Genomic DNA, 25754 nt, shown 5'->3' on the forward strand with positions numbered 1-25754 from the left:
ATGCAACCGCCGCCGAGGAAGGTGAGTACGAAAAAATGATTCACTGCTGGCTAAAGCTAACGAAGATACCCGTGGCATTAAAGATATTACATACCACCGTTCGGAGATACCTGTACCCCGATGCGCTATCGCGGTATCGCATTGTACAGTGCATTTTTCTTAAAGCTTTTTAGTTTAAACTAAATCTTTCGTGATTAATTAATATACATGTCTTTTACTTATTACGATAGAACATATTTTCTGCTATAAGCAATCGTTATTCGTGCAACATAGCCAGTGTGACGAGATCAATGCTTTCATCGTCAGATTAAGTAATTGGCCTATTCCTCAGTATAAGTGATGTCGTTTGTCGTAATGTTTAGAGTAAAAAATTATAAAAATCGAATTTTTATCAAACAAATCGAATATTACAAAAACGAAATTTATTATATGTGCGATTGCATTTATAAACCTATATTTTTATAAAGAAATTGTCTTACTGAATTACTTATTACTCGTAGTCAGTCAGTCTGTCAGTTCAGTTTTTTGAATTAGTACTGTTTTTGTTGTTAGCTTTTTTAGTTAAATGTATAATTGTACATAATAACAATTTCACTTCATAGAGCACAATAGTAGACATAAACATCAACCACTTAAATGTAAGCGAAACGAAAAAAAGGTCGCGTAACGCGGGCCAAAACACCACCAAAACACAGAGACCGCTTGCACAGTATCCTAAATTCTTAACTTATAATGGAAGTTATCGGAGCCTAACATTAGTTTGATATTGTTTTATTGATATTAAAATCATTTAAACAAAAATTAATAATAATGTACTGTTGGTAGTCCTTACGCTAAATTTCTTTACAATATTTGTATGATTTTATTTTTGTGTTACCCACACATTAGGAAATTCTAAACATTTTTTTAAATATCATATCAAAAATCGACCGTTCCAGCGGGGATCAAATCTGCATCTCCGACTGTTCGTTCTTTACGATATTTTGTAAATTAATAAAATGAAAATCATTATGTATTTTATGTATTATCTTTCTAGATTTAAAGAATTTTAAAGGAAGACTTACCCGGTAGAATGTTTTCACACATTTCTTTTCCTAAAAATTAATATTCGCATATAATAATCATTTTTTTATGTGTCACAGTATATTATTAAACACTAAATTATAACTGTAAATTTGATGATTTATCAAATCTGTATAGAATATGCAAGCAGTTATAATAAATGAGAAATTTAGTGTTCGTCGTTCCTCCTTGTACCACGACGGCCACTAGGCCTTTCACTGGTACCTTCCACACATATTACATCTGGGTCGGTACACAAGCGTACGGCTCACCTGTCGATAAGCGTTTGCCATAACCGACGACGACGATGTCTGCGATACCACCACCCTCCCACCTTACCCACGACCGTCCCCTGGAGCTCTGTCTACCTTACTCTCTTATCAATCTTAAAGATCATAAAGTAATTCTGACACGTTACAAATTTTAACCCATAAAATACTTTAAATAAAATTTTAACTTTGATTAACTACTAACTTTGATTGAAAAGACAATTTTTAATTTGTATAATCTTTTGGATTTAATTAATCGAAATAAAGTCGCAGGAATTGGATTTATAACATCATGTCATAGCGATACAACGAATATTTTATGAATAATATAATAGGTTCATGTTAACAAATTTTTAATATACGAGTTCGTATTATAAACTGATTAGACTTACTACTGATTCTAATTATGTTTTGTCTGATATATTTTTTATTTATATCAAATATAAGTATTTTTTATACGACCACTACTTGTAATAATCTCCCAAGAAATGCATTTAATAAGATATTCATCATCACATCATCACTTCAGCCTATCGCAGTCCACTGTTGGACATAGGCCTCCACAAGTTCGCGCCAAAAATGGCCTGAACTTGTGTGTGTTGTCCATAGTCATCACGCTGGGCATTGGCACTGGGCGGGTTGATGACCGCTGGCTTTGCCGCACCGAAGACGCTGCTACCCGTCTTCGGCCTGTGTATTTCAAATCCAGCAGTTTAATGGTTATCCCGCCATCATCATTTGAGTTCCAAGGTGGTAGCGGAACTGTGTTATCCCTTAATCGCCTCTTACGATGCCCACGGGAAGAGAGGGGGTGGCCATATTCTTCATTGCCGTAACCACACAGCATATAAGATATTGTAAGCAACTTTATAAAATATTCCATGAATGTTTTATAATATTTTCATTCCTTTAATGTTGTTTGCGGTATAGCTCTTATTTTTCCTTATAAAATATTTTAAAAGTTATTGACTTTTGTAATCTTTTTTAGACTTTTTGCTATATATTTTATTTGATAAATAATCTTCCAAAAAAAAGTAAAGAAAACACACTTACATACAGAAAATAATCAAATAACAGAAATTCGCCTCATTATATCAACTAGACAACCGGCACGCCAACGTAATATTATAAGGTGATCTCTAATATCTAATGCCTATGCCCTATGTGATATAGGTGGTAGCGTTGTATTGTATGTATAGCCTATATATAGCATTTTAGTTTTTATTAATTTTAAAGATCGGGTAATAATCAACAGCATTGGAGCTATAATATAAAATATAAACCAATATGAAGAATAATAAAAATCAACTTGTATAAAGCCACCAGGGACGTCTGAAACTAATAAAACAATCTAAATGAAATTTACTGGTTATATATAAAATAAAAAATCGTAAATAGTATGACTCGCTTTGTTTTTCAATATTAAACTCTCCACGATAGGCACTCAATCAATTTATCTACATATTGCTCCCATCTTCAAATGCGTTAATGTACTGTTTTACTCCATTTGATACTTATATATATATATATATATATCTATAATATATATAAAAGCGAAAGGTCACTCACTCATCACGAAATCTCCGAAACTATAACACCTACAAACTTGAAATTTGGCAAGTAGGCTCCTTATAGGACGTAGGCATCCGCTAAGAACGGATTTTACGAAAATCGACCCCTAAGGGGGTAAAACGGGGGTTGAAATTTTGTATGAAAGTCCTATGTTTTTGAAGTAAGAGACTTGAAATTTAAAATGTACGCTCTTTAGATAGTGAGAAGGTGTCCAAATAATGTATCTTTAGACAGCAACTCCCTTTTGGGGTTAAAACGGGGGATGATAGGTTGACTCCCTCATCACGAAATCTCCGGAACTATAACACCTACAAATTTGAAATTTGGCAGATAGGCTCCTTATAGGGCGTAGACATTTGCTAAGAACGAGTTTTACGAAATTCGACCCCTAAAGGGGTAAAACGGGGGTTGGAAGTTTGTATGAAAGTCCTTTGTTTTTGAAGTAAGAGACTTGAAATTTAGAATGTTCGCTATTTAGATGTGAGAAGGTGTCCAAATAATGTATCTTTAGAAAGCAACTCCCTTTTGGGGTTAAAACGGGGGATGGTAGATTGATTCACTCATCACGAAATCTCCGGAACTATAACACCTACAAACTTGAAATTTGGCAAGTAGGCTCCTTATAGGACGTAGGCATCCGCTAAGAGCGGATTTTACGAAAATCGACCCCTAAGGGGGTAAAACGGGGGTTGAAAATTTGTATGAAAGTCCTATGTTTTTGAAGTAAGAGACTTGAAATTTAAAATGTACGCTCTTTAGATAGTGAGAAGGTGTCCAAATAATGTATCTTTAGACAGCAACTCCCTTTTGGGGTTAAAACGGGGGATGATAGGTTGACTCCCTCATCACGAAATCTCCGGAACTATAACACCTACAAACTTGAAAGTTGGCAGATAGGCTCCTTATAAGGCGTAGACATTTGTTAAGAACGAATTTTACGAAATTTGACCCCTAAAGGGGTACAACGGGGGTTAAAATTTTGTATGAAAGTCCTATGTTTTATGAAGTAAGAGACTTGAAATTTAGAATTTTCGCTCTTTAGATGGTGAGAAGGTGTCCAAATAATGCATATTTAGAAAGCAACTCCCTTTTCGGGTTAAAACGGGGGATGGTAGGTTGACTCACTCATCACGAAACCTCCGAAACTATAACAGCTACAAAGTTGAAATTTGGCAGGTAGGTCCTTATAGGGCGTAGACATCCGCTAAGAACTGATTTTATGAAAATCAACCCCTAAGGGGATAAAACGGGGGACGGAAGTTTGTATGAAAGTCTTAAGTTTTTGAAGTAGGAGACTTGAAATTTAAAATATATGCTCTATAGATGATGAGAAGGTGTCTAAATAATGCATCGTAATCTATATATATATAAAAGAGAAAGGTCACTAACTCACTCATCACGAGAACTCAAAATCCATCCAGGTTTGACAAAGATAAAATTTGGCAGGGAGGTAGTTTATAGTTAGCAGACGTCCGCTAAGAACGGATTTTACGATATTCCACCGCTAAGGGGGTTTAATTGGGGTTGATAGTTTGTATGAAACATACACAGCCTGAAAATAAAACTAAAAATGTGGTGTATAGAGAGGTTTTATAAAAATAACTATTAAATTATACTAAATTGTGCATTTTAAAAAGTTACTCAGTTTGATAAGCATTTCAAGTGACTGAAATAAAAAAATAATTTGCGTTAAACATCTTAAAAGTAATGCATATCTTTAAACCACGCGGACGTAGTCGCGGGCAACAGTTAGTGTATTATAAAACAAAGTCCCCAAAAGTGTATGTGATCGATTCGCTCAAAATCTACTGAACGGATTTTCATGCGGTTTCACCAATAGCAAGAGGCAGGTTTACGGAACAGCTAAGCCGATTTTGATGAGAGCTTCACTGGAAGTTTGCCGGGAAAACTTTGTGACACACTAATTTCAACGCGGGCGAAGCCGCGGGCACAGCTAGTATATATATATATATATATATATATATATATAATATATACTAGCTGACCCGGCAGACATTGTCTTGCCCGGAAAATGTGGCCACGTGTGCAACGTGGCAAAGGCGCCAGTCACCGCTGTTGGTCACGGTGCTGCCGAGATATACGAACTTTGCAACAGATTCCAACGGTGTACTGTTGAGTCTGATGGGGCAATATGGCTAAACTCACATTTCGACGGTCTTCCTAGCGTTGATTCGTAGTCCCTTATCTAGAGCTGTCTCCCGTAACGAGTCCAGCTTCATTTAAAGATCAAGCAGTGAAGACGAGATCAACATTTTGTCGTCTGCGTAGTCGAGGTCCTCCAGGTGCGAGCTATTGGTCCATGCGATGCCTCTAGGTGTTTCAGTTACCTTCCGCAAAACCTCGTCAAGCAGGACGATGAGGAGCAACGGCGACAGAAGGCAGCTCTGTTTGACTCCTACAGTCATCGGAATTTGTTCCCCTAATTTAATTTAATTTAATTTGCTCTTTATTGTACACATAAAAAAGTTTACAATTTACAAAACGATTCACAAAAAGAAATGTACAACAGGCGGTCTTAGCGCTAAACAGCGATCTCTTCCAGACAACCAGCTTGGAGGAGAAAATGTGAAAAAAGCGGAAAGGGTGTACAGAATTAAAATTAATAGAACAGGACTAGGACTTGGTCGTGCACTACTTTGCAAGAACTGCCATTATATAGGGACTGGATTATACATATATACTTGCTAAGTTTTCCTCTTCACCTTAGGCTGGACTACAGTGCGCTCCACTTCACGGAGTCGAAGGCTTAAAAGTTCGGCTAGCCACTCCACGCTCGACTCAATGAGTATGTGCAAGGTATTCGTGTGGTCAGTGCACGAGCGTCCAGAACGGAACCCAGCCTGCTCCTCCGATAGTGTTTTTATAATTTATGGGGACATACGGTTGTAAAAACTGGCAAAATTACTTCACTTTTGCCAGTACTTTAGCTACAGTGGGTAAGAACGTAATGCCCTCCAGCTATCGCAGACTGAGAAGTCACTTTTCTTCGGTACGTTCATAAGCAAACCTTGCTTCGATTCACAAGGAACACACTCCGTCACCCAAACGCGCTGCGAGAGGGGACAAAGTATTTCGGCTGATCTAGCCGGATCCGCCTTTAAGAACTTCACGTTGATGTTATGCACCCCTGGTGCCTTTCCTGCCTTCAGCTGTTCAATAGCAGTGACTACCTCTGCGTATATTGGTGGAGTCGTTGGCAGATTCAGGATTGGTCCGGGTTGTTCGGAACAATCGCCGGTTGGGTTTGGCATTGAGTCAACAGATTGGAGAAGTGCTTGGTCCATCGCTTTAGTTGCTCCTCTGTAGTTAAGTTGCGGCCATCCTGAGACGTACATCGGCGACGACAAGATGGTGATCGCTATCCGCATCGGCGCCGCGACGGTTCCTAACTTCAAGTAACTTGAGTAATAACTCCAAATACCTTGAAACCCAAAACATATAGAAACGACGAAGTCGTGGGGATAGCTAAATGGCTACTAAATATTGATAACTTTTATAGAGATTAACTGTTTCTACAACTTGATTTTACTATAGGAGATGACGACCAAGCTTGGCTCTCCGTCATTCGATTTACCGAGGAAATAATTTCCTTCAGGAACATTATTTTCAGGGAAGATAATTATTTATTTTGGTGAATTGAAAAAGGAAAACATTATGTTTGTGAACCATCACTACACAAAATATTGCGATAATATGAATAAATATTTACACGTACCTACACAGCGTTTTTAACAATTATTTTTAGGGGCATCTAAATATAAATTTATATGTAGCTTATTTTGATACCCAACTAAAAATAAATTAACTTATTTCGTTAGGAAAACTCTTAGTGTGAAATTTAAATATCATGCGAAAGAAAGAAGTATTGATATGAAAAAGTATTAATATTCTTTATTTATTAACATTAGGTATCAATGTCTAGATAAATCCTGTAAATTTCAACTCAGACGAGGCTTTACTCCTACATAGTTTGGTATCAATAACAAATAGAACATTTTGAAATGATGTGAATAAATTTGTAAATCTTACATTGCTGGCCAAAAGCCTCACCTTCAATTACGTGAAGCATTGTAGTAAGCTCCTAAGCCTATTTGTGTAACTATGTGGGAATCGAAGCCGCTACCGTCGGTGTTTAGGCGCTGCCGATACGGCACACACGGTGTTAGACAAATACTTATTCCGAGTAGGAATCGAACCCGCAATAAAATGTACCTAAGTATTAGTGGAACTTTCACGATACTGCAAAATGATCATCAATACAGTAACTATCGATACAGTAAAAATTAATTTAAATTACAAACTAACAATCAGTCACAATAAAATTTAAATAAAGTATACCGAAAACGATTGAAAGGAATGATTTTCAACGTCATAGTTTAAAAAAATTCTGAAAGTGGGATGTGAATAAGTATGAAAGAAAAGTATGTGTGCTAAAATGACTGCAGATCCGAATATTCAGATTTCTTTCACCACTCATGATGACTACATACTGATAAGTACGAGTGCCAGTCTCGGGTATTAAAATTTCTGCGGGTGTAATTCAATTTAAATTTCAGTAATTATTTAGATACTTATAAATAACTATATTTTCTTATGTTAAACAATCTCCCATAATATAAAAAGAATACACATAGGGCTATGTTTTACAAGTCTAGAAAAAAATATATATTTAAAAACCTATATTTTACTTTTTGCCTAATTAGTTTAATTTTAGAATAAGTTATTAAAGATTCATATTTACATAAATTTTTGAAATCGTAGATTACTAAAAATTTTAATATATTGAGACAAAAACACTTTCAAAACCTACAAAATAAATCAAATTTCTTTCGAAAATTGCTGCATCGGTTGATATTGTTTTCGGTCATTATAAATCTGGATTATTTACGGACACTCGGGGTAACTTTGAAACTTTGACAGTCAAATCGCAAAATTATTTTTTATTTTTTACATTGTCCACATTTAGTGCGTAACATTATATTTACAAAATTTGTTTACATAACAAACTGCTTAAATGAACTCTCTGCAAAAAAAGAAGCTTTTAAATGAAGTTTATGTCAAAAATTTTGCTGAAAGTTCGGCGCGCAATTTTTGTATTTTTTTTCAGTGGTAAACTTTTTTGATAACTCGACAGTTTTGCTACTATCAAGATATTTAAATATATAAATATAATACACCCTTTAATATTTTCTACGTGACATTGGCGAAATCATCTGTACTCATTTGGCACTATTCAAAGCCATTAACCCTAAAACTCAAAACACTTACTCTATGCTGACGACAAAAAAGTATACATGAGCGTACGCACGGTTGATGATTGTAAGCGGTTACAACATGATCTTAACAACCTATTTGATTACTATACAAAGAACAATATAAATGTTAGTATTCAGAAATGTCAATGTATTAGTTTTACTCGTAAAAATAACCCCATTCTTTTTAAATATAATTTTAATGGTGTTGAAATTGGCAGAACAAATTTAGTCCGTGATTTAGGTGTATATTTTGATAGCAAAATGTTAATGTCTTCTCATGTTGATTTAATTAGATCCAAAGCACTAAGAAATCTTGGTTTTGTCATACGAACCTGTAGTCCCTTTAAAGATCCTCTTAGCTTCAAAATAGTTTATTATGCATACGTTAGAAGCATCTTAGAATACGCTGCTCCTATATGGTCTCCAAGGTATGATGTTTATATAAAACGCATTGAAAGTGTACAAAAGAAATTTGTTCACCACCTTAAATTTAAGTGTAAAAAAGCCGATATATGTGATGAATACGTAGATATCTGCCGAGCTTATAACCTTCTGACGTTAACGGAACGCAGGGAGGTATTAGACATGGGGCTATTGTATGATATATTTCGTGGCCGCATCAACTGCCCGGAGCTTGCTGAACGCATTAAACTAAACAACCCTTCACGACGCACAAGACACACTGCCTTATTTTATGTCCCGAAGTGCTCCACCAACTATGTACAGAATTCTATACTTACAAGATTACCTAACTCATACAATTTGAAATTTCAAGACGTAGATATTTTCAAAGGTTCAAAAAATATTTTTCAAAATAAAATAAAACAACAGTTCTTTAAAAAAAATAATCAAAACAACATTATTATTATCAATATTATATTTACTTCCAATAGAGTAAATTGTTTTTAATTTATACTTCCCATGGGTACTTATAGGTTAAATATAGAAATAAGTTTGTTTTTTTTTTTTCTTTTTTTTTTCACCGTGTTAATGGTTTTGTGTTTCCTTTTTTTTGGTTTTTCACGTTTGTTAATTTAAATTTTAAACCGATGGATGGTCGTAATTGGCCTTTTTAATTATATTTAATCCTTGTTTGTTTTATATTTTTTTCTGTGCTGTGTACCATCCCTTGTATATAAATAAATAAAATAAATAAATAAATAAAGAAGAAGAAGAAGAACCTTTAATATGTCTATTTTAAAATCTCATCTGTGTCAAAGTTACCCATAAAGGGGTTATAGCTCTGACACACAACAAAATTGCCATTTTTTGATACATTTAATGATTTTTATAGACGTTAAATAATTTGAGAGTATGAAAACCAACCTGAGAGCACATATTAAGTTAACTCTTGTGTCTCATATTTAACATTGTCAAAGTTAGGTAAAAAAATATAGTAATGATCTGTCAAACTTACCCCGATCGACTGTATGTTTTAGATTCAAATTTAGAATTTTTCAACTTATTGTTTAACAACCTTGTTCCTAAATTTATGGTTTGATTGTTTCAACGAGTTTTTTGTAAGTGAAGTAAGAAAAACTATTAATAACGAAACTATTCAATTATTTTTTTAATAAAACTATCCGAAGTACATATTCTAGAAAAAAATCTTTTATATCCGATATGTTACTTGCATTTGAATAAGGAAATGGAGTGCTTTCCATTTGTCGCTTCCCGTTTTTAACTAGACTTTGATTTCCTTTTCCATATCATATTGTTTCAGCAAAAGGAAATAAAACTTGGGTTTTAAAAATGTCTTTATAACCATATAATTGTTGATCTGATATCAGGGTAAAGAATAATTTTTATTTTTGTTTCAGAGTAATTATACGAAATTTTTGAAGAATCTTCATGCAGAGCAAATTGCAAAGCTTCATGCAAAGAATCAGCATGAATGTGATTTACTTGAAGATCTCCGCACTTACACCATCAAACGCTCGGCTATTGAAAAATCATATTCAGAAGTAAGATTTTTTCAAAAACAACACAAAAGAAGTACTCTCAGTAGTTGAAAACTTTATAATTCGTGCACTTACAATTTAAGCGCAGTAGTATGCAACAATTGTCACAAGTTAAAATGTTTTAAAAATAATCCTTTAATCGACTAATCGACCCAAACGAATGATGGACTACTGGGCAAAACTAATACAAATAATCTTTTCATACATTTTTTTTTTTTCGTATAACGTATTCAATCGCTTAAATAATAATTTTAATCCAACACGATATAATATGAACCTCGATTTTATTTATAACGGCTGACATTAACATTTCTCATTGTCAAACAAAAGTGTGTTATCTTCCAAATTAACAAATATTAATGCTCCTGTTATATATATTGCCTGTTCTATACCTAAAACGAAATTATTTTTGTTTAGGCTTTGCTGAAAATTTCATCGGCCTATTTGAATAAGAAAATACCTAATATTCCTGATCTAAAGGTGGATGGAGCTGAGGAAAAATGGTTAGTAGTATTATTTTATTTATACTCAGCTAATTTTACTTAAAACGTAAAATATTTTTCCTATTTTCTTGTTTTCTCATGTCGATAATTTAATAAATTTAAAAAATAACGTTTACTATTTAAATAATGCACAACTAAAACATAACACGTATAAATCGCTATTTTTTTGTAATCTAGTAAAATAGATTAAGAAATGGTATTTTATCTCTCAAAATTTAGTTATATTTCCAGAAAAGGCTTCCTAGATACAAATTAATAATTAAGTACAATAAATTGCCTTTGTATAAAAAATTGTCAAGTATATGTTTTTCTTATAAGATTTTTAAATATCAAACAATGGAAATTTTCTGGTAAGCTACGCACTTGTTATATTGAAAGGTTATAGCAATAAATTATGAATTTATAAATTATTTATCAACACGTCGGTGCACATGACTCGTTAGGTTAATCAAAAACGACGGATAAACATAATGTTATTTTCAGTCGAATGGGTAAAATGAATATTGGCGTGCCTGAAAGACGAGTTACCTTTATAAATATTCACTTAAAGTACCCAAATTTTCTGACATTAACGAATTGTTTACAGTACGGTTAAAAATTTATTGGAGACTATAATTATTAAAGTAAATGACTTGCTTGGCTTCAACTTCAAAAATAGAAAGAGGTTCTCAATTCAATTGTATTTTTAAGGGTGTTTCCCCATAATTACTATATACTGATTGGACCGCTTTTGATGATTCTTTTTTTATAAAAAAAAAATTAAAAGCATTTTTTAGTTATTTCTTATATATATATATATATATATATATATATATATATATAATATGCATATGCATTTAATTCACTGTTGTATCGACTTCCTAACTACGTCATATTATTTGTCGATGTAATTGAAGTCGATTTATTTTCCTTTGCGAGTAAACTCTTTATATATGTATATTTTTAAAGAACTTCTACACTTTAGTTTGTGATTTTGAAATACGTTTCGGTTGAATCCATTACAAAACATTAGATATAATATTATCGAAAAAAAAAAAAAATAACAAAATTACTGTGAAGTGATATTCTAAAACAAGATAGTCTTAAAGATATATAAACTAAAAATAACGAAGACTCGCGAAGCACGAGCGTGGCCTTTACAAGGGTATTAATGAATCTCATAGAAATTAACTTTAACAAGAAAAGAACGAATGAAATCGATAAACACCTACACGCATGGCCTAAGATAGCTAGCTTAAATAATCAGTTTAGAGTCTTTCTTCTGCGTTGTTTTTAGTTTTGTGATCAAATTAGGACTAATTATTACCTTAGTCTAATTTTGCTCAAATTAAACTTTCCTATCATGAAATGACGAGAATACTGAATATTTTATAAAAAAGTATAATATATTGGTTTCAATGTGTCTACTACTCTTTAGTATAGAGTCATGTCCGTACCTACCTTACTACCTAAATTTTCTTTTCGGAACCTTTTAATAAAATTTAGTTTCTATTCGTCTTCGTATCTCATTTTAGCACGTGAAAGTGAGATAAAAACATTTTGATTTTACAAATGGCTGTTATTTAGCTGTAAATAAAAATAATAATTTCAAAATACATACATATTTCTTAGCTCTCTTTTCATTATCTTGACTATAGGTCGAAACTTTTAGTGTACTCACATAATTGCGCCAAACCTCATCAACATTAAATGACAAAAATTTGGCTTTGTGTCAATTTTTGAAGAAATGCTCGCATACACAACCTGATTTTGCTTCTTTATGGGAAGTAAGAAACGTTTTGATTTGATGTAATGTTAATTCTATTTTTTTATAACTTTTTTCGGCATCTTGTTTCGTCATAAATGTCTATCTCAAATTAGGCATTTTCACATAAAAGGTTTTTGACAGGTTTTATTACATTACAAGTTATTTTTGCTCTCAAAACTTATTATTGTACCTTTTATCCCTTGTTACACTTGACATATAAAAACACCTTTAAATAAACATATGAAACAATAAAAATTATGTGGTGTCATGGGACACCAGGTAGGAACGAAGTTTCTTCGGATAGTATAGAAGCAACACAATTTGAAAAAAAAATGTTGAATTTTATATACATATATTTTCTAGTTCTTGATTTTTTTATATAAAAGTATTTAGGAAATTTAGTATTTTAGAAAATAACAAATATCGTATAATAAAATAAATCAATAATAATTATAATAATAATAATTCAAACTATTAAGTGAAATAAAAAAAACATATGGCTTTATTTATTTTTGTCGACAGTATTAAAATTACATAAATAATTTAAAAAAAATTACTAGTAATATTTTAGTTTTACAAACGTCATATTAAAATACAGTCGTCGACTGATATTACGTAACTTCCGTTATATATTTTTCTTACGGTTTTAATATCACATTTTTTTCATTTCGGTCGCCCAGCCAAATATCAAACAAGCCGTAAGGAACTTCGTTCCAAAAACTATAGCGCGAAGCGTAAGCGTAGTAAACTAAGCATGAAGTATGTATTTTTTGCAAGGAATTATTTTGTTCTATTTTATATTTTTGTCGGTGCGAATCTGAAACTTGAAATGTATACTAAATTATATTTAATACTTACGTCAAAATAATAAAAAAAAAAACATTTGTCATCATCCAAGCAATCTTTGACTATGCACAATATCACAGGGTAATAGTGCAAAATTGTCTTTTTTAAAACAAATAATCGAAATCGCCTTTTAAAAGTTGTAACTTAATACTTTATAATAAATGTCAATGTACAGGAATATGTGGAACGTCTGGCGTACTGTGCTAGAGGAAAATGAGAAGCTGGCCCGGGCGAGATTAGCTGCTGTCGAGGTGTTCCAACAACAGATCGCCGACGAAGCCAAGATCTTACGGCAGCATAAGCTTAATGTCGCCAAAAAGGTAAGTAAAAGCTGTTTATTATTTTCTCAGGTATTTCAAGTAATAATAAGTTTTTTTTTTGAGTATTAATAATTGTGTTTGCTGACAAACGAAAAAAACCGACTTTAATTACATCGACAAGTAATACAACTTAGGAAGATGAAAAAATAGTCAAGGAAATACGCATTATCAAAGATTATTCCAAAGGTTGTAATCAGATCTCGATGAAATTTAAATGTGACCACATGATAAGATCTCCTTTCCAACAAAAAAAGAATTATCAAAATCGGTTCATAAACGACGACGGAGTTATCCCCGAAAATACATTAAAAACACACACACACACACACACACACACACACACACACACACATATATATATATATATATATATATATATATATATATATATATATATATATACTAGCTGTGCCCGCGGCTTCGCCCGCGTAGAAATCAGTGTGTCACAAAGTTTTCCCGGCAAACTTCCAGTGAAACTATTATCGAAATCGGCTTAGCCGTTCCGTAAACCTTTTTCTCCAAGCCCTCTCTCCATTGGTGAAATCGCATGAAAATCCGTTCAGTAGATTTTGAAGGAATCTTTCACATATACTTTTGGGGACTTAATTTTATAATACACTAACTGTCGCCTGCGACTACGTCCGCGTGGTTATGAAGATATGCATTACTATTAAGATGTTTAACGCAAATTATTTTTTTATTTCAGTCACTTGAAATGCTTATCAAACTGAGTAACTTTTTAAAAGGCACAATTTAGTATAATTTAATAGTTATTTTTATAAAACCTCTATACACCACATTTTTAGTTTTATTTTTAGGCTGTATATGTTTCATACAAACTACCAACCCTAATTAAACCCTCTTAGCGGTGGAATATCGCAAAATCCGTTCTTAGCGGACGTCAACTAACTATAATCTACCTTCCTGCCTCATCTTTGTCCATCCTGGATGGATGGACCATCCAGCGGTTATTAAGTTCTCGTGATGAGTGAGTCAGTGACCTTTCTCTTTTATATATATAGATTACGATGCATTATTTGGACACCTTCTCGCTATCTATAGAGCATACATTTTAAATTTCAAATCTCTTACTTCAAAAACATAGGACTTTCATACAAACTTCCAACCCCCGTTTTACCCCCTTAGGGGTCGAGTTTCATAAAATCCGTTCTTATCGGATCTCTACGCCCTATAAGGAGCCTTCCTGTCAAATTTCAAGTTTGTAGGTGTTATAGTTTCGGAGATTTCGTGATCAGTGAGTCAATCTACCATCCCCCGTTTTAACCCCAAAAAGGGGTTGATTTCTAAAGATACATTATTTGGACGCCTTTTCATCATCTATAGAGCATACATTTTAAATTTCAGGTCTCTTACTTCAAAAACATAGGACTTTCATACAAACTTCCAACCCCCGTTTTACCCCCTTAGGGGTCGGTTTTCGTAAAATTCGTTCTTAGCGGATGTCTACGTCCTATAAGGAGCCTACCTGCCAAATTTCAAGTTTATAGGTGTTATAGTTTCGGAGATTTCGTGATCAGTGAGTCAACCTACCATCCCCGTTTTAACCCCAAGAAGGGGTTGATTTCTAAAGATACATTTTTTGGACACTTTCTCACCATGTATAGAGCATACATTTTAAATTTCAAATCTCTTACTTCAAAAACATAGGACTTTCATACAAACTTCCAACCCCCGTTTTACCCCCTTAAGGGTCGAGTTTCGTAAAATCCGTTCTTAGCGGATGTCTACGTCCTATAAGGAGCCTACCTGTCAAATTTCAAGTTTGTAGGTGTTATAGTTTCGGAGATTTCGTGATGAGTAAGTGACCTTTCGCTTTTATATATATTATAGATATCTTCTTATACACAAAAATGAATTGTAAAATGAGTTCGTAAGCGTATATACAATATATATACTCAACCACGCCTGGACCAATTTGACCAATTCTTTTTTTTAAATGTTTGTTGAAGTCCAAGGATGGTTTTTACGGCGAGAAAAATTCGAATAATTAATAAAGTTCAAGAAATTCAATAAAGTTCATGTTAAATAATAAAATCCATTCTAGCCATTCTTGTATATATATATATTAAATCCGAATCTCGGAAACGACTCCAACGATTTACATAAAAATGAAATTTAGTTTGCAGGGGGTTTCGGGGACGATAAATCGATTTAGCTAGGATTTATTTTTAGAAAATGTCGTTTTGTCCATGTTTTTAGGCAGTGAAAAACTGCTACAATATCATTAGAATACGAAGGTAAATTTCAACAACGTCTACAAGGTTATAATAGCTCAGGTGGGAAATCGAGTGGTCCCAATACGAGAACACCCCGCTTCGAATCTAAATGTCTTCAGTCCGATTATTTTTTCCCTTTTTTTTCAAGTTCCTTCGTTGGTGAGAAAAACTATAATATTATCGGGAGTCCTTTATCAACGTATCTAATTCGTAACTAAGTATATATATATTTTTAAGTTTGAATTTGTTCATATTTCATCAGTATGTAATTCGTATTTAAATATTATTTCCAAACACACAAGATTTATTTATTTTATACTTTATTGTACACCACAAATATATTACAAACAAAGCATAAAGATAGTTACAGACAGTGAAACAATGTACAATGGGCGGACTTATGGCTACTTAGCCATTTCTTCCAGACAACCCATACATAGAAAAGAAACTTATTATCTAAATTGGGTAGGTGGTGTAGATGTATAATAAACTTTCATACAAATGTCTACATTCAAATACTTACATATATTACTTATATTATTACAAATATATACATATATTACCGAGCTAATCTCTGTCATCCAGGTATACTTTACGTCAACACTTGTAATAATTTTATAGTTCGAAGCTAAATATCAAATTTTTTCAATATAAATTGAAAATGACGGAGTTTTCATCCCATACTTTCACCTTCAAGCTAATAAAGTTTATAAATTATTTTCTTAAATTAGGTAAACTTACCGTATGAACATATTTTTTTCAAAATTTTTGCTTCTATTGTCTTTCAAAAAAAATTCTTCTGTCACTAGTGACTTAGGCCAAGCGTTAATAAATCAATTAGGACATTCCTTTATACACATTACTAAATACGCCCCGAGTTGGGCGCCACTGTCACGCGTTAAAAAAAATAAGTAATAAATATATGTAATTATGTAATTAAATTAAAAGAGCATAGAATAAGAAAAAATTAATTCTTTTTTAAACGCGACGAACTAAATCAAAGAGAGGTAAATATATATTTAAAAAAGTTAGCGATCCGATTGGATTGGAGAGCAAAACTAAATTACACGAGAAAGTAATTTAATACAAGGAAACACAATTTTAAGCTTAAAACAAATTTGCATGAACAAACAAATTTATCTTCCTTTTATGGACTAAACGAACGAGTTAATAACATAACCCGAAATCATTTTAAATCTACACTATGGATTGAAATATATTTTTGATTAATCTAATATTAATTTAAACTACACTGAGGGTTCAAATTATTTCTGACACGTGGGTGGAGGCTAACTGTGGTCACTTATCATAGCGGGTCTCCGCGACACGTGGCTCCGCAGAAACTCCCTGGATGATCAACCGCCAGTCTCTCGAGTTCAGATGTCCAAGCTCCACGACACCACCTCCATCACGATGTCAGCCGGGGTTACAAAAATTTTGCTCGGCCAGAGAGAAGAATCCCGATGCTGATCCGTGTTCGTACACGTTGAGCAGTTCTTTATCGTAGATGTTGGGGTCCTAGCAGCCAACTCACAAAATCCGGTCACGTGGTATCACCGGCAACAACGGCACCGCACGTATCCGCCACGCCAAGGACCCTGGGAGGTCACACCAGAAAGTGAGCCCTTCCGTAGTCAACCCCTAACGTCTCTGGGTTGACACGGAAATGGTCCACAACGACAATCACATCCTAACATTTTACAATAATTTAATTTAATAAAACAATAACTTTAGAGCAAATAAAATTAATCTAACACACACAATCTACACACATATTCGCAATTAAAACAAAAGTTAGTTAGTACTTAAAATTAAATAAAAGTGTTTAATATTACAACAAGTCATCCAACAAAATCGCACCCTGAACCTGACCGAGGCTGAAGAGTGTATGCTACCTCAAATTGCTTATTTTCCACTCGGCAGGATGTCCATATCTTCCAAACTACTGAATATTTAAGTTTGAAATTTACGTATGGTAAAATTCAGGACATAAACTATCTTTCATATGTTTCGAAAACACGATTCCATAAAATTTTCTCGATACGAAAAAATCGCAAAGTTACCTCTATTTTTGTATTAAAACCTTAATATCTCAGTAAATATAGAAGTTATGGACTTGAGATTAAGCATGGTAATTAAAATAAGTATGAAGAACATTTTATATGTTGCGTTTTTAAAAAAATAACTATTGGTAATGTTTGTGGGGAGAAAATACATATAATTCGCGCGATGAACAACCAAGCGCTCTCAATTCTCATGTGTTTTTAGTATGGGTGAAATCTGAATTCGAGCTGAGGTAGTGTAGCCCCTGAAGACCAAGAAAAAGGAAGGTGCCGCACATCACCAGCGCTTATATAGCGCCGAGCCTAATCTACACCGCGAACCCCACCAATAACTACTTACGCAGCCCTACGTCACACGAAACACGCTAATACCGAAACGCCTAGCAATTAGAAAAGAAACTCGACGAACGAAATAATTGTTAAGAGAATGAACAAGGAATAAAAATATACGTCACAAGTAGATATAGTAGTAATAAGTTATTGATATCCTATATAACTAAAGTAATAATATTAAAAAAGGCTGGCATAAAATCGTCTTAAAATTTAATTAGAACATCAAAGGATGAATTAGCCAACAAGCGTCTACAATTCTGGAGTTCATTAGCGTTGACACATTATTTTAAATAAAGCGAGAAGGAAAAATGAAGCTAGTGCAAGTATGCCACTCGATAACCCGTGATGTCAAAGGGCGGCGAAAATATTTTTGTCTTCCTTTTATTGCTGCATAGGGGTTGCATTATTACTTTGAAATGTGATACTTCTAAATAAAACACAGTTTAACATTTAGTACAATAAGTTTCCACAAATTTAGTTTAAGCTGTTTTTAATTTGCTTAATTAAATATTTACGTAGGCCTGATACCTTTGTTTAACATTGGTTATTGTTGTACTTGAAACTTTAACAACATAATAAAATAATATTAATATTTTAAATTTTATTCATTCGTTATCTATAATTTGAACACTAAGTAATAAGTATATATATATATAACAGTAGGCAGATAACACAAGACATACCATAATTTTTTTTTATTAAAAATTGAGATATAAAATATATATAATTTTGCTTTCATTCCTATGCGTAGCAATTTGAAGATTCATACTCATACATTATTCTGTTTGTAAAAGTGCTTTCTAATGGAAAAGGATTTTTAAAAACGGAATAATGAATCTCAAAAGTAGACTATTTCAAGCAATGTAAAATATTATACTTATTTAACATTCTAAATTCAATTATATCGTATACGATGCATGCACAAAGATTATGGTAGTAAAAGAAATAAAAAAATTGACTAGTACATTGAGTAACAATTTCAAATAAACAGTGCACCGACTCGCTGGCTCAAGCACACAAAGAACTGCAATTAACTGTACTGGACGTGGATAAAACAAAAAAACTGTATTTCGACGAGGAGCATACCGCTCACGATGTAAGAGACAAGGCCAAGGATATCGAAGAAAAGTAAGTAATATACGAATAAATTGTAATATTTAATCATTTATCATAATTTTTAGTCTGCTAAAATTTAGAGTATAGGTTATCTTTTTTTTCCTGGCATAACTACTGGTTTGGCTACTGGGTTAGTCGGGGTTGACATTGATTCTAATTACTTTCTCTAATCTTATTAATGAGCGCTGTTTCTTTGCGAATATTAATAATAATAATAATTTTGTACTATAAATACTTCCTTAATTTATTGTTTATGATGAGAAAGTATTTTAATTCAAAGCATAAATATTTTCCAAACAGATTGAAAAAGAAGAAAGGTTCATTTTTTCAATCTATAACTTCGTTACAAAAGAATAGTGCGAAGGTTTCATCTCGTCGAGACCAACTGGAAGAAAAGTCAACTGGTGCGAGAAATGATTATCTTCTGAGTATTGCCGCTGCGAATGCGCACCAAGTACGTGTATCTTTTAAAAAATTAACACAATTTTTAGAATAGATTATTTAATTATTAATAATGTTTTTTAGAACCGATACTTTTTGGTTGAATTACAAACATGCATGCAAAGTATGGAGTCAGCAGTCTACGAAAAAGTTTCTGAATTTCTCACCTTAATGGGACGCACTGAACTACTCACTTGTTCAGCAACTCAACACTCCTTTGGAAAGATCAGAGATCAAGCTCAACAACTCACCCGTGAATACAATCTGCAGTGTCTTTATCTATATTACCCGGTACTCAAACAACACATTCAGGTATATTTGTTTCTCAATTATAACTTTTGCTTAAAAAGATATAAATATATTTTGTCTCTGTTATTTATTTATTTTTTGTAGTATGAATTTGAGCCCTGCGACAACGATCCAGTTGATACGGTTACCATGGAGCACGAATCCGTATCACAAACTTTAGCGCAAGAAGCTCGTAGATGGGCCACACGAGTTGTCAGAGAGACAGCTCTGGTTCGAGATGCTACGCGAAAATTACATCTTTATCAAGCGATGCGTGACGCAGGACAAAAAGTAAGTGCTTTCTTGTAAAATTCATTTTTTTGTTTAGTTTATTATATAAATTTGTTTAATATTTACCTTTATTTAACATTTAGGTTGATCCCAACGATCCTAATGGTCCAGAACTAGACGTTCGCATGGATGAATTGAGGTCTAATATTCGACGTTCAGAAACGTCTAAAGCAAAGTATGAAGCTAGATTGGAATGTCTAAGAGCTAGCGGCGCCGCTGTAGATGAATGGTTGAAAGAAATTGATTTACTTGCTGTACAAGAAACTTTACCGCGTAGCAGCAGCCTACTGAGTGTTCGTACTGATGCATCCGGGGCAGCTGTACGTTTGATTCAAAATTGATAACCCTTAAATGATGTGCTTGTACCTTTTTTTCAATTTTAACACTAAAACTTATTTCTAGGACCAACCAAGTTCTGACTCATTCTATGATAGTGATAACACCGAAGGAGAGGCGCCAACAACATCAGCTGTGGCTAGTACCTCCGGAGGTCATCAGCGAACGATATCTGGTTCTCAAAATGAAGATGAACAGGATGAGGATGTCGATGGTACTCTAAATCATTGTATACCTCTATTATTATATCTATTTTTCTTTATATATATTCTTATATTATATCCATGTTCTTTTCTAGCTGCACTGGAAGAAGACCGTATGCGTATAGAACAACTAACAGTTGGGTGGGATGATCCAACACAGGTTAGCTGGGGTGAATCAGAAGCTGAATCTACTCCCCCACAAACTTCAGAACCACCTGCTCCTTCACTATATAAGTGCACAGCCTTGTATTCTTACACTGTAAGTTAATTATCTAGAAATTAATTACAGTTTATTGAAGTGATAACTTCTTATGAGAGGGTAAAGCGCTTCGTTACGTAACGCGTTACGACGCCAGTCTGTGTGGTTCCCCTTTCTCTCACGCATACGGCAGAGGTAGGTAGGCTCCTTCTCTCTCACTCTAATCCACAGTGTTAGCAGTATCTCTTTATAACCTAAGGTTTTTTCAAGTTAAACAATTTCAATATTAAATAGTATCACTTCTGTCGGGCATCCCGAGACGCACGCATTTTATTTTTTATATAAAATCAGCTGTGCCCGCGACTTCGAACGCGACGCGCTGGAATTTAACTAAAAAGGTATTTTTCAGTTCGCAGAGTTATAAAATAAATAAATAAAAAATAAATGCATTTCTAAAATAAAAGTAGCCTAAGTTCTAATCAGCTATCTGCCAATGAAATTCCGGTCAAAATCGGTCCAGCCATTTCAGAGATTAGCCGGAACAAAGAGACAGATAAACAGACAAAAATTGTAAAAAATGTTATTATGGTATATGTACCGTGTATATATCTATATGCATTTAATAAAAAGCGGTTATTTTAATATTACAAACAGACACTCCAATTTTCTTTATTTGTATAGATGTATAGACTAGATTAGCAAACAATCGTACAACGCACCTGACAGTAAGCGATTACCGTAGCTTATAGATGCCTGCAACACCAGCATCGCAAGCGCGCTGCCAATCCTACCCCCACCTTCAAGGTCTTAACTTACCAGGAGCTCTGGTCACGTTACTCACCACAGGAACAAAACACCAATTGAAAGCAGTGCTATATAGTTATGATCTTCTGCAAGGGCAAGGCCCCAGTTTGGCTACTCCAGATTTTGAGCAGGATATTTTCTACTGTGCCTTACCTCAGTTATATTCATATTATATAGCACTTATTTATTTTTCATCAACAGGCTCAAAATCCAGATGAATTGTCGATAATTGAAAATGAACAACTAGAAGTAGTTGGTGAAGGAGATGGTGATGGCTGGCTGCGTGCTCGCAACTATCGTGGAGAAGAAGGCTATGTGCCACACAACTATCTCGATGTCGACAGAGAACAGGTTGATTGCAAATTTCATACATACTCGTATACACATACTCGTATACGTATACTCGTTTTTGGTAAATTAATAAAAGCGTCTGTATTTTAGGCTACTAGTGCCCCAGGTTTGGTTTCGCAAATATCTTTCTCATCTGTGGATTATACAGTGGAAGGAGAGGATGCTGATGTTGTACAATCACCTGATCAAATATCGGTTATATCTGCTCCTGTCGCTAAGCCTGAAGAAACTAAAGTAGAACCATCTGTTGAAGCAACTCCGAAAATTGAACCAGAAATAAAACCAAAACCTTTACCAACTCTTGGTTACTGTTTCTCTTTATACGATTATGATGCTGAAGCCTCTGACGAATTGAATTTAGAAGAGGGACAGGTAAGTATTACTCTGTTTTCAATGTTTTTAAAGAAGATGCTCACGCCAAAACTTACTTATTCATTATACAGATTATACGAATCGTTTCACGAGATGCTCATGGTGTAGACGATGGTTGGTGGCGTGGTGAGGCCAACGGGGTGATTGGGAACTTCCCATCTCTTATAGTCGAAGAATGTGATGAGGTAATAACTTATTTTTTAAAGAAATTTTAAAAAGTAATTGAATTCTCATTTTCTTTACATACACACATAGTCACTTGTTTATTATACTTCAGTTTAAAAAATATATATATATTGTCGATTATTAGAACGGTGATCCTCTTAGTGGCGTCGAAGATTCCTGGACTCCACCTGACACAGCTCCTCCTGTGTTCGCTTCACCACCCGAATCGCCATCCGCGGGTTTCAACGAAGAAAGTAAGTAACTTGTTAGAAATACACGTTTCATGATTTTTACATTTTTTCTACTTTGCACTATCTACTTTTCGTACCTTGGCAACTTCATACGATTTAAGAATTAAGATACATTACACTTTAATTTATTATACAAAATACAAAGTCTAAAGTGAAGTTGTCTGTGTGCGGATTCTTAATGCTGGTGTCTTGTAACGCAGTTAATTATGTATATTTGTTTGTATTGTAAAATGAAATTAGTCGCCATAAATTGCGGTTTAATCACTCGATAGATAGCTTGTGGCTGATTGGGTTGCGTTATCATTTTCATTCCCAATTGGCATGGTAATAACATTTTGTTAACTTATGGCACGTGTAAGCTCATACTGTAGACATTGGTAGGAAATAACACAATGTTATTAAGATATTTAGGTTCATTTAACATTGTCATAAATGCATGAGAATTTGCACGATCATTATAGTTTACTATAGGTATATTCTGCCATTACAAGTAAATATTAATAATGAGAATTATTCGGTTGTAAAGTTAAAAAAAAGGAAAAATTGCGTATATTTTATTCTAATTAAGGAAAACCTCAGGCCTCTACATATTGTTAAATGAAATAAATATATAAATTTTTTAGGGTCTTTAATTTATTATTTAAGTTAAAAATGTAACTGCTATAATAATACACTTATGTTGGTAGAAATTTAGGTGATTTTAAAACATCGATTAACTTATTTAAAAATATTAGAGCAGTGGAGATGTATAATAAATATTTCTTGTCGTAAAACATCTTGACCTTATAATATTATTGCTCTCTACAACTTACTACTATAATTTCTGCGACACTCTTACATGTTATGACTTCTCTATGTGTCTTCAACGTTTTCTTGTCTGTCTGACAAATTTTCGAAAGTTGTGATTTTATACCTTTTACCAAATCCAATAGTTGAATATTTGCCCCTATCCTTGGACGCTGCCAGTGATCTTCAATGAGAACAACAATACTAAGAGTGCTGCTCCTCCTGCGAACCCGCCGCCGCCTCCACCGGCCGACATGGGTGACTCCATGGACAGTCAACCAGACTTCAGTTTTAATTTAGAACTTAGTAGGAACCACCATGAACAATACGATACTCAATTTACAGCCCCACCACCCTCGGCCATCCCACCCGTCGCCATATTTGGTAAGTAAATTTAAAAGAAAAAAGATTTTCAGAGCTAGAGATCAAGTGTGAAATAGGCCAATGTTCACTTAGAACAATATTGTCAAATAAATGAGACTTTATGTTTCAGGTACTGGAATATTTTTTTTTTATTCGTTTTATATTCTAAAAAGAACCTAAAACTAGTAAATTTTTAAAACAATGTTTACAATAATCGCAAGTACGAAAAATTACTCGACAGTTGTTGAGATATTATATTAAACGTTGTACATTAATTTTTTACGAATTCTTTTTCATGCTTCAGTCGATGAGGTTGTCGGTGAAATGTTTGTGGAGGAGGTTTGGCTTTTAATTACAACACTATTACATCGTTATTTTGTCTAGGTTGGCTTTAATGTTGCGCTTTGCCACAGAGTAACATTCCTCTAGTAAAACGAAACAAGCTTGTGAGTGTGCAATCGATCGATCGATCGGCCACAAAATAAGTAAATAAAGGAGACACCTATACAAATCAATAGTTATCCTAGTAATGAATTAAATGTATTTATTTGTAATATAACGAAAATATTTGTGGCCGGCCGTAAATTGAAGATCACGCAGTTTAAACAATTATTGTGTTCAGCTTTTGCTTATTGTTTGTTTAATATTGCCTTCAAAATAAAATATTTAATACATCTTACTTATTGTGTGTCTCCAAAATGATTATTCTATAAAAACACTAACTTACGATTTAAATAGGTACCTATGCACATCTACCCATTTCCTAATGCTATCATTAGATAAATTGTATATTTTGTAGCAAGCGACGTTAGGTAGGTACTATAGCATCAACATTTAGCATGTCGGCTTATGCATGTAGTTTAGCTTGAAATACTTACTAAAATTAAATCGTTAAGGAAAAACAATATTATATTTTGATTTAGGAGTTATAAACTTTAATTAAATATTTCATTTTCGGATTAACATGACATAAACAAAATCGCCATTAAATCGTAAAGATTATAACTTGTTTGGTGTAAATGAATATAAAAAATTTCAGGAGGTGGAGGAGTTGCCACCTGCCCCAAAGCCGAAGCCTGCGCCACCACAAGTTGAAATCACTAGTGAAGATTGCGGGCTAGGTGTAGCGCAGATTGTAATAACTGCTGCGACACCCATGATAGAGGAACCCGAACAGCCTTTCCCACCGCCAGAGGACCAACCCAAACCGGAACCCGAATCCCAGCACGAGCCACAACCAGAGGAGCCAGAACGTGTTGAGGACAACGATGACGAGGAATCATCTCTGTCCGAGCAGACTGCCGTGTGCTTACGCGATTCAGAAGAGGGCCACGCCGACTCTGCTCCTCACCCTGCCTCGAGTTCGACGGCATCCGAGGGAGAGTCGACGGGGGCTTCTGTAGCTTCGGGTCCCCCCACTGCCCCACAGTCCCCACCGGAGGCTCCCCGCGCTGGTCGAGCCTCTATACCTGACGAGCTTGAACCCGCGCAACTAGCCAGGCTAACTGACCTTAAAGAATCAAATGCTTAGGTCTATCGCTTTCGACTGAACCAATATTAATCTAAATACAGCCACAAAATTCCTCATTCGCCTAAGAA

General features: G+C 33.9%; 1 protein-coding gene across 1 annotated transcript; it reads left to right on the forward strand.

Annotated features, from left to right (window-relative positions):
- LOC123668946 (protein nervous wreck) lies at positions 1-25754 on the forward strand. The gene is made up of 18 exons (XM_045602638.1): positions 1-21; positions 10000-10143; positions 10558-10643; positions 13412-13556; positions 19181-19317; positions 19606-19759; positions 19831-20058; positions 20140-20325; positions 20409-20645; positions 20728-20875; positions 20960-21123; positions 22069-22218; positions 22309-22590; positions 22662-22775; positions 22901-23009; positions 23973-24176; positions 24460-24494; positions 25195-25754. Exons 1-18 carry the CDS (start codon positions 1-3, stop codon positions 25684-25686), a joined length of 3036 nt encoding a protein of 1011 aa, XP_045458594.1. The 3' UTR covers positions 25687-25754.

Source organism: Melitaea cinxia, chromosome Z (genome assembly GCF_905220565.1).
Source record: "Melitaea cinxia chromosome Z, ilMelCinx1.1, whole genome shotgun sequence".
Taxonomy (NCBI): Eukaryota; Metazoa; Arthropoda; class Insecta; order Lepidoptera; family Nymphalidae; genus Melitaea; species Melitaea cinxia.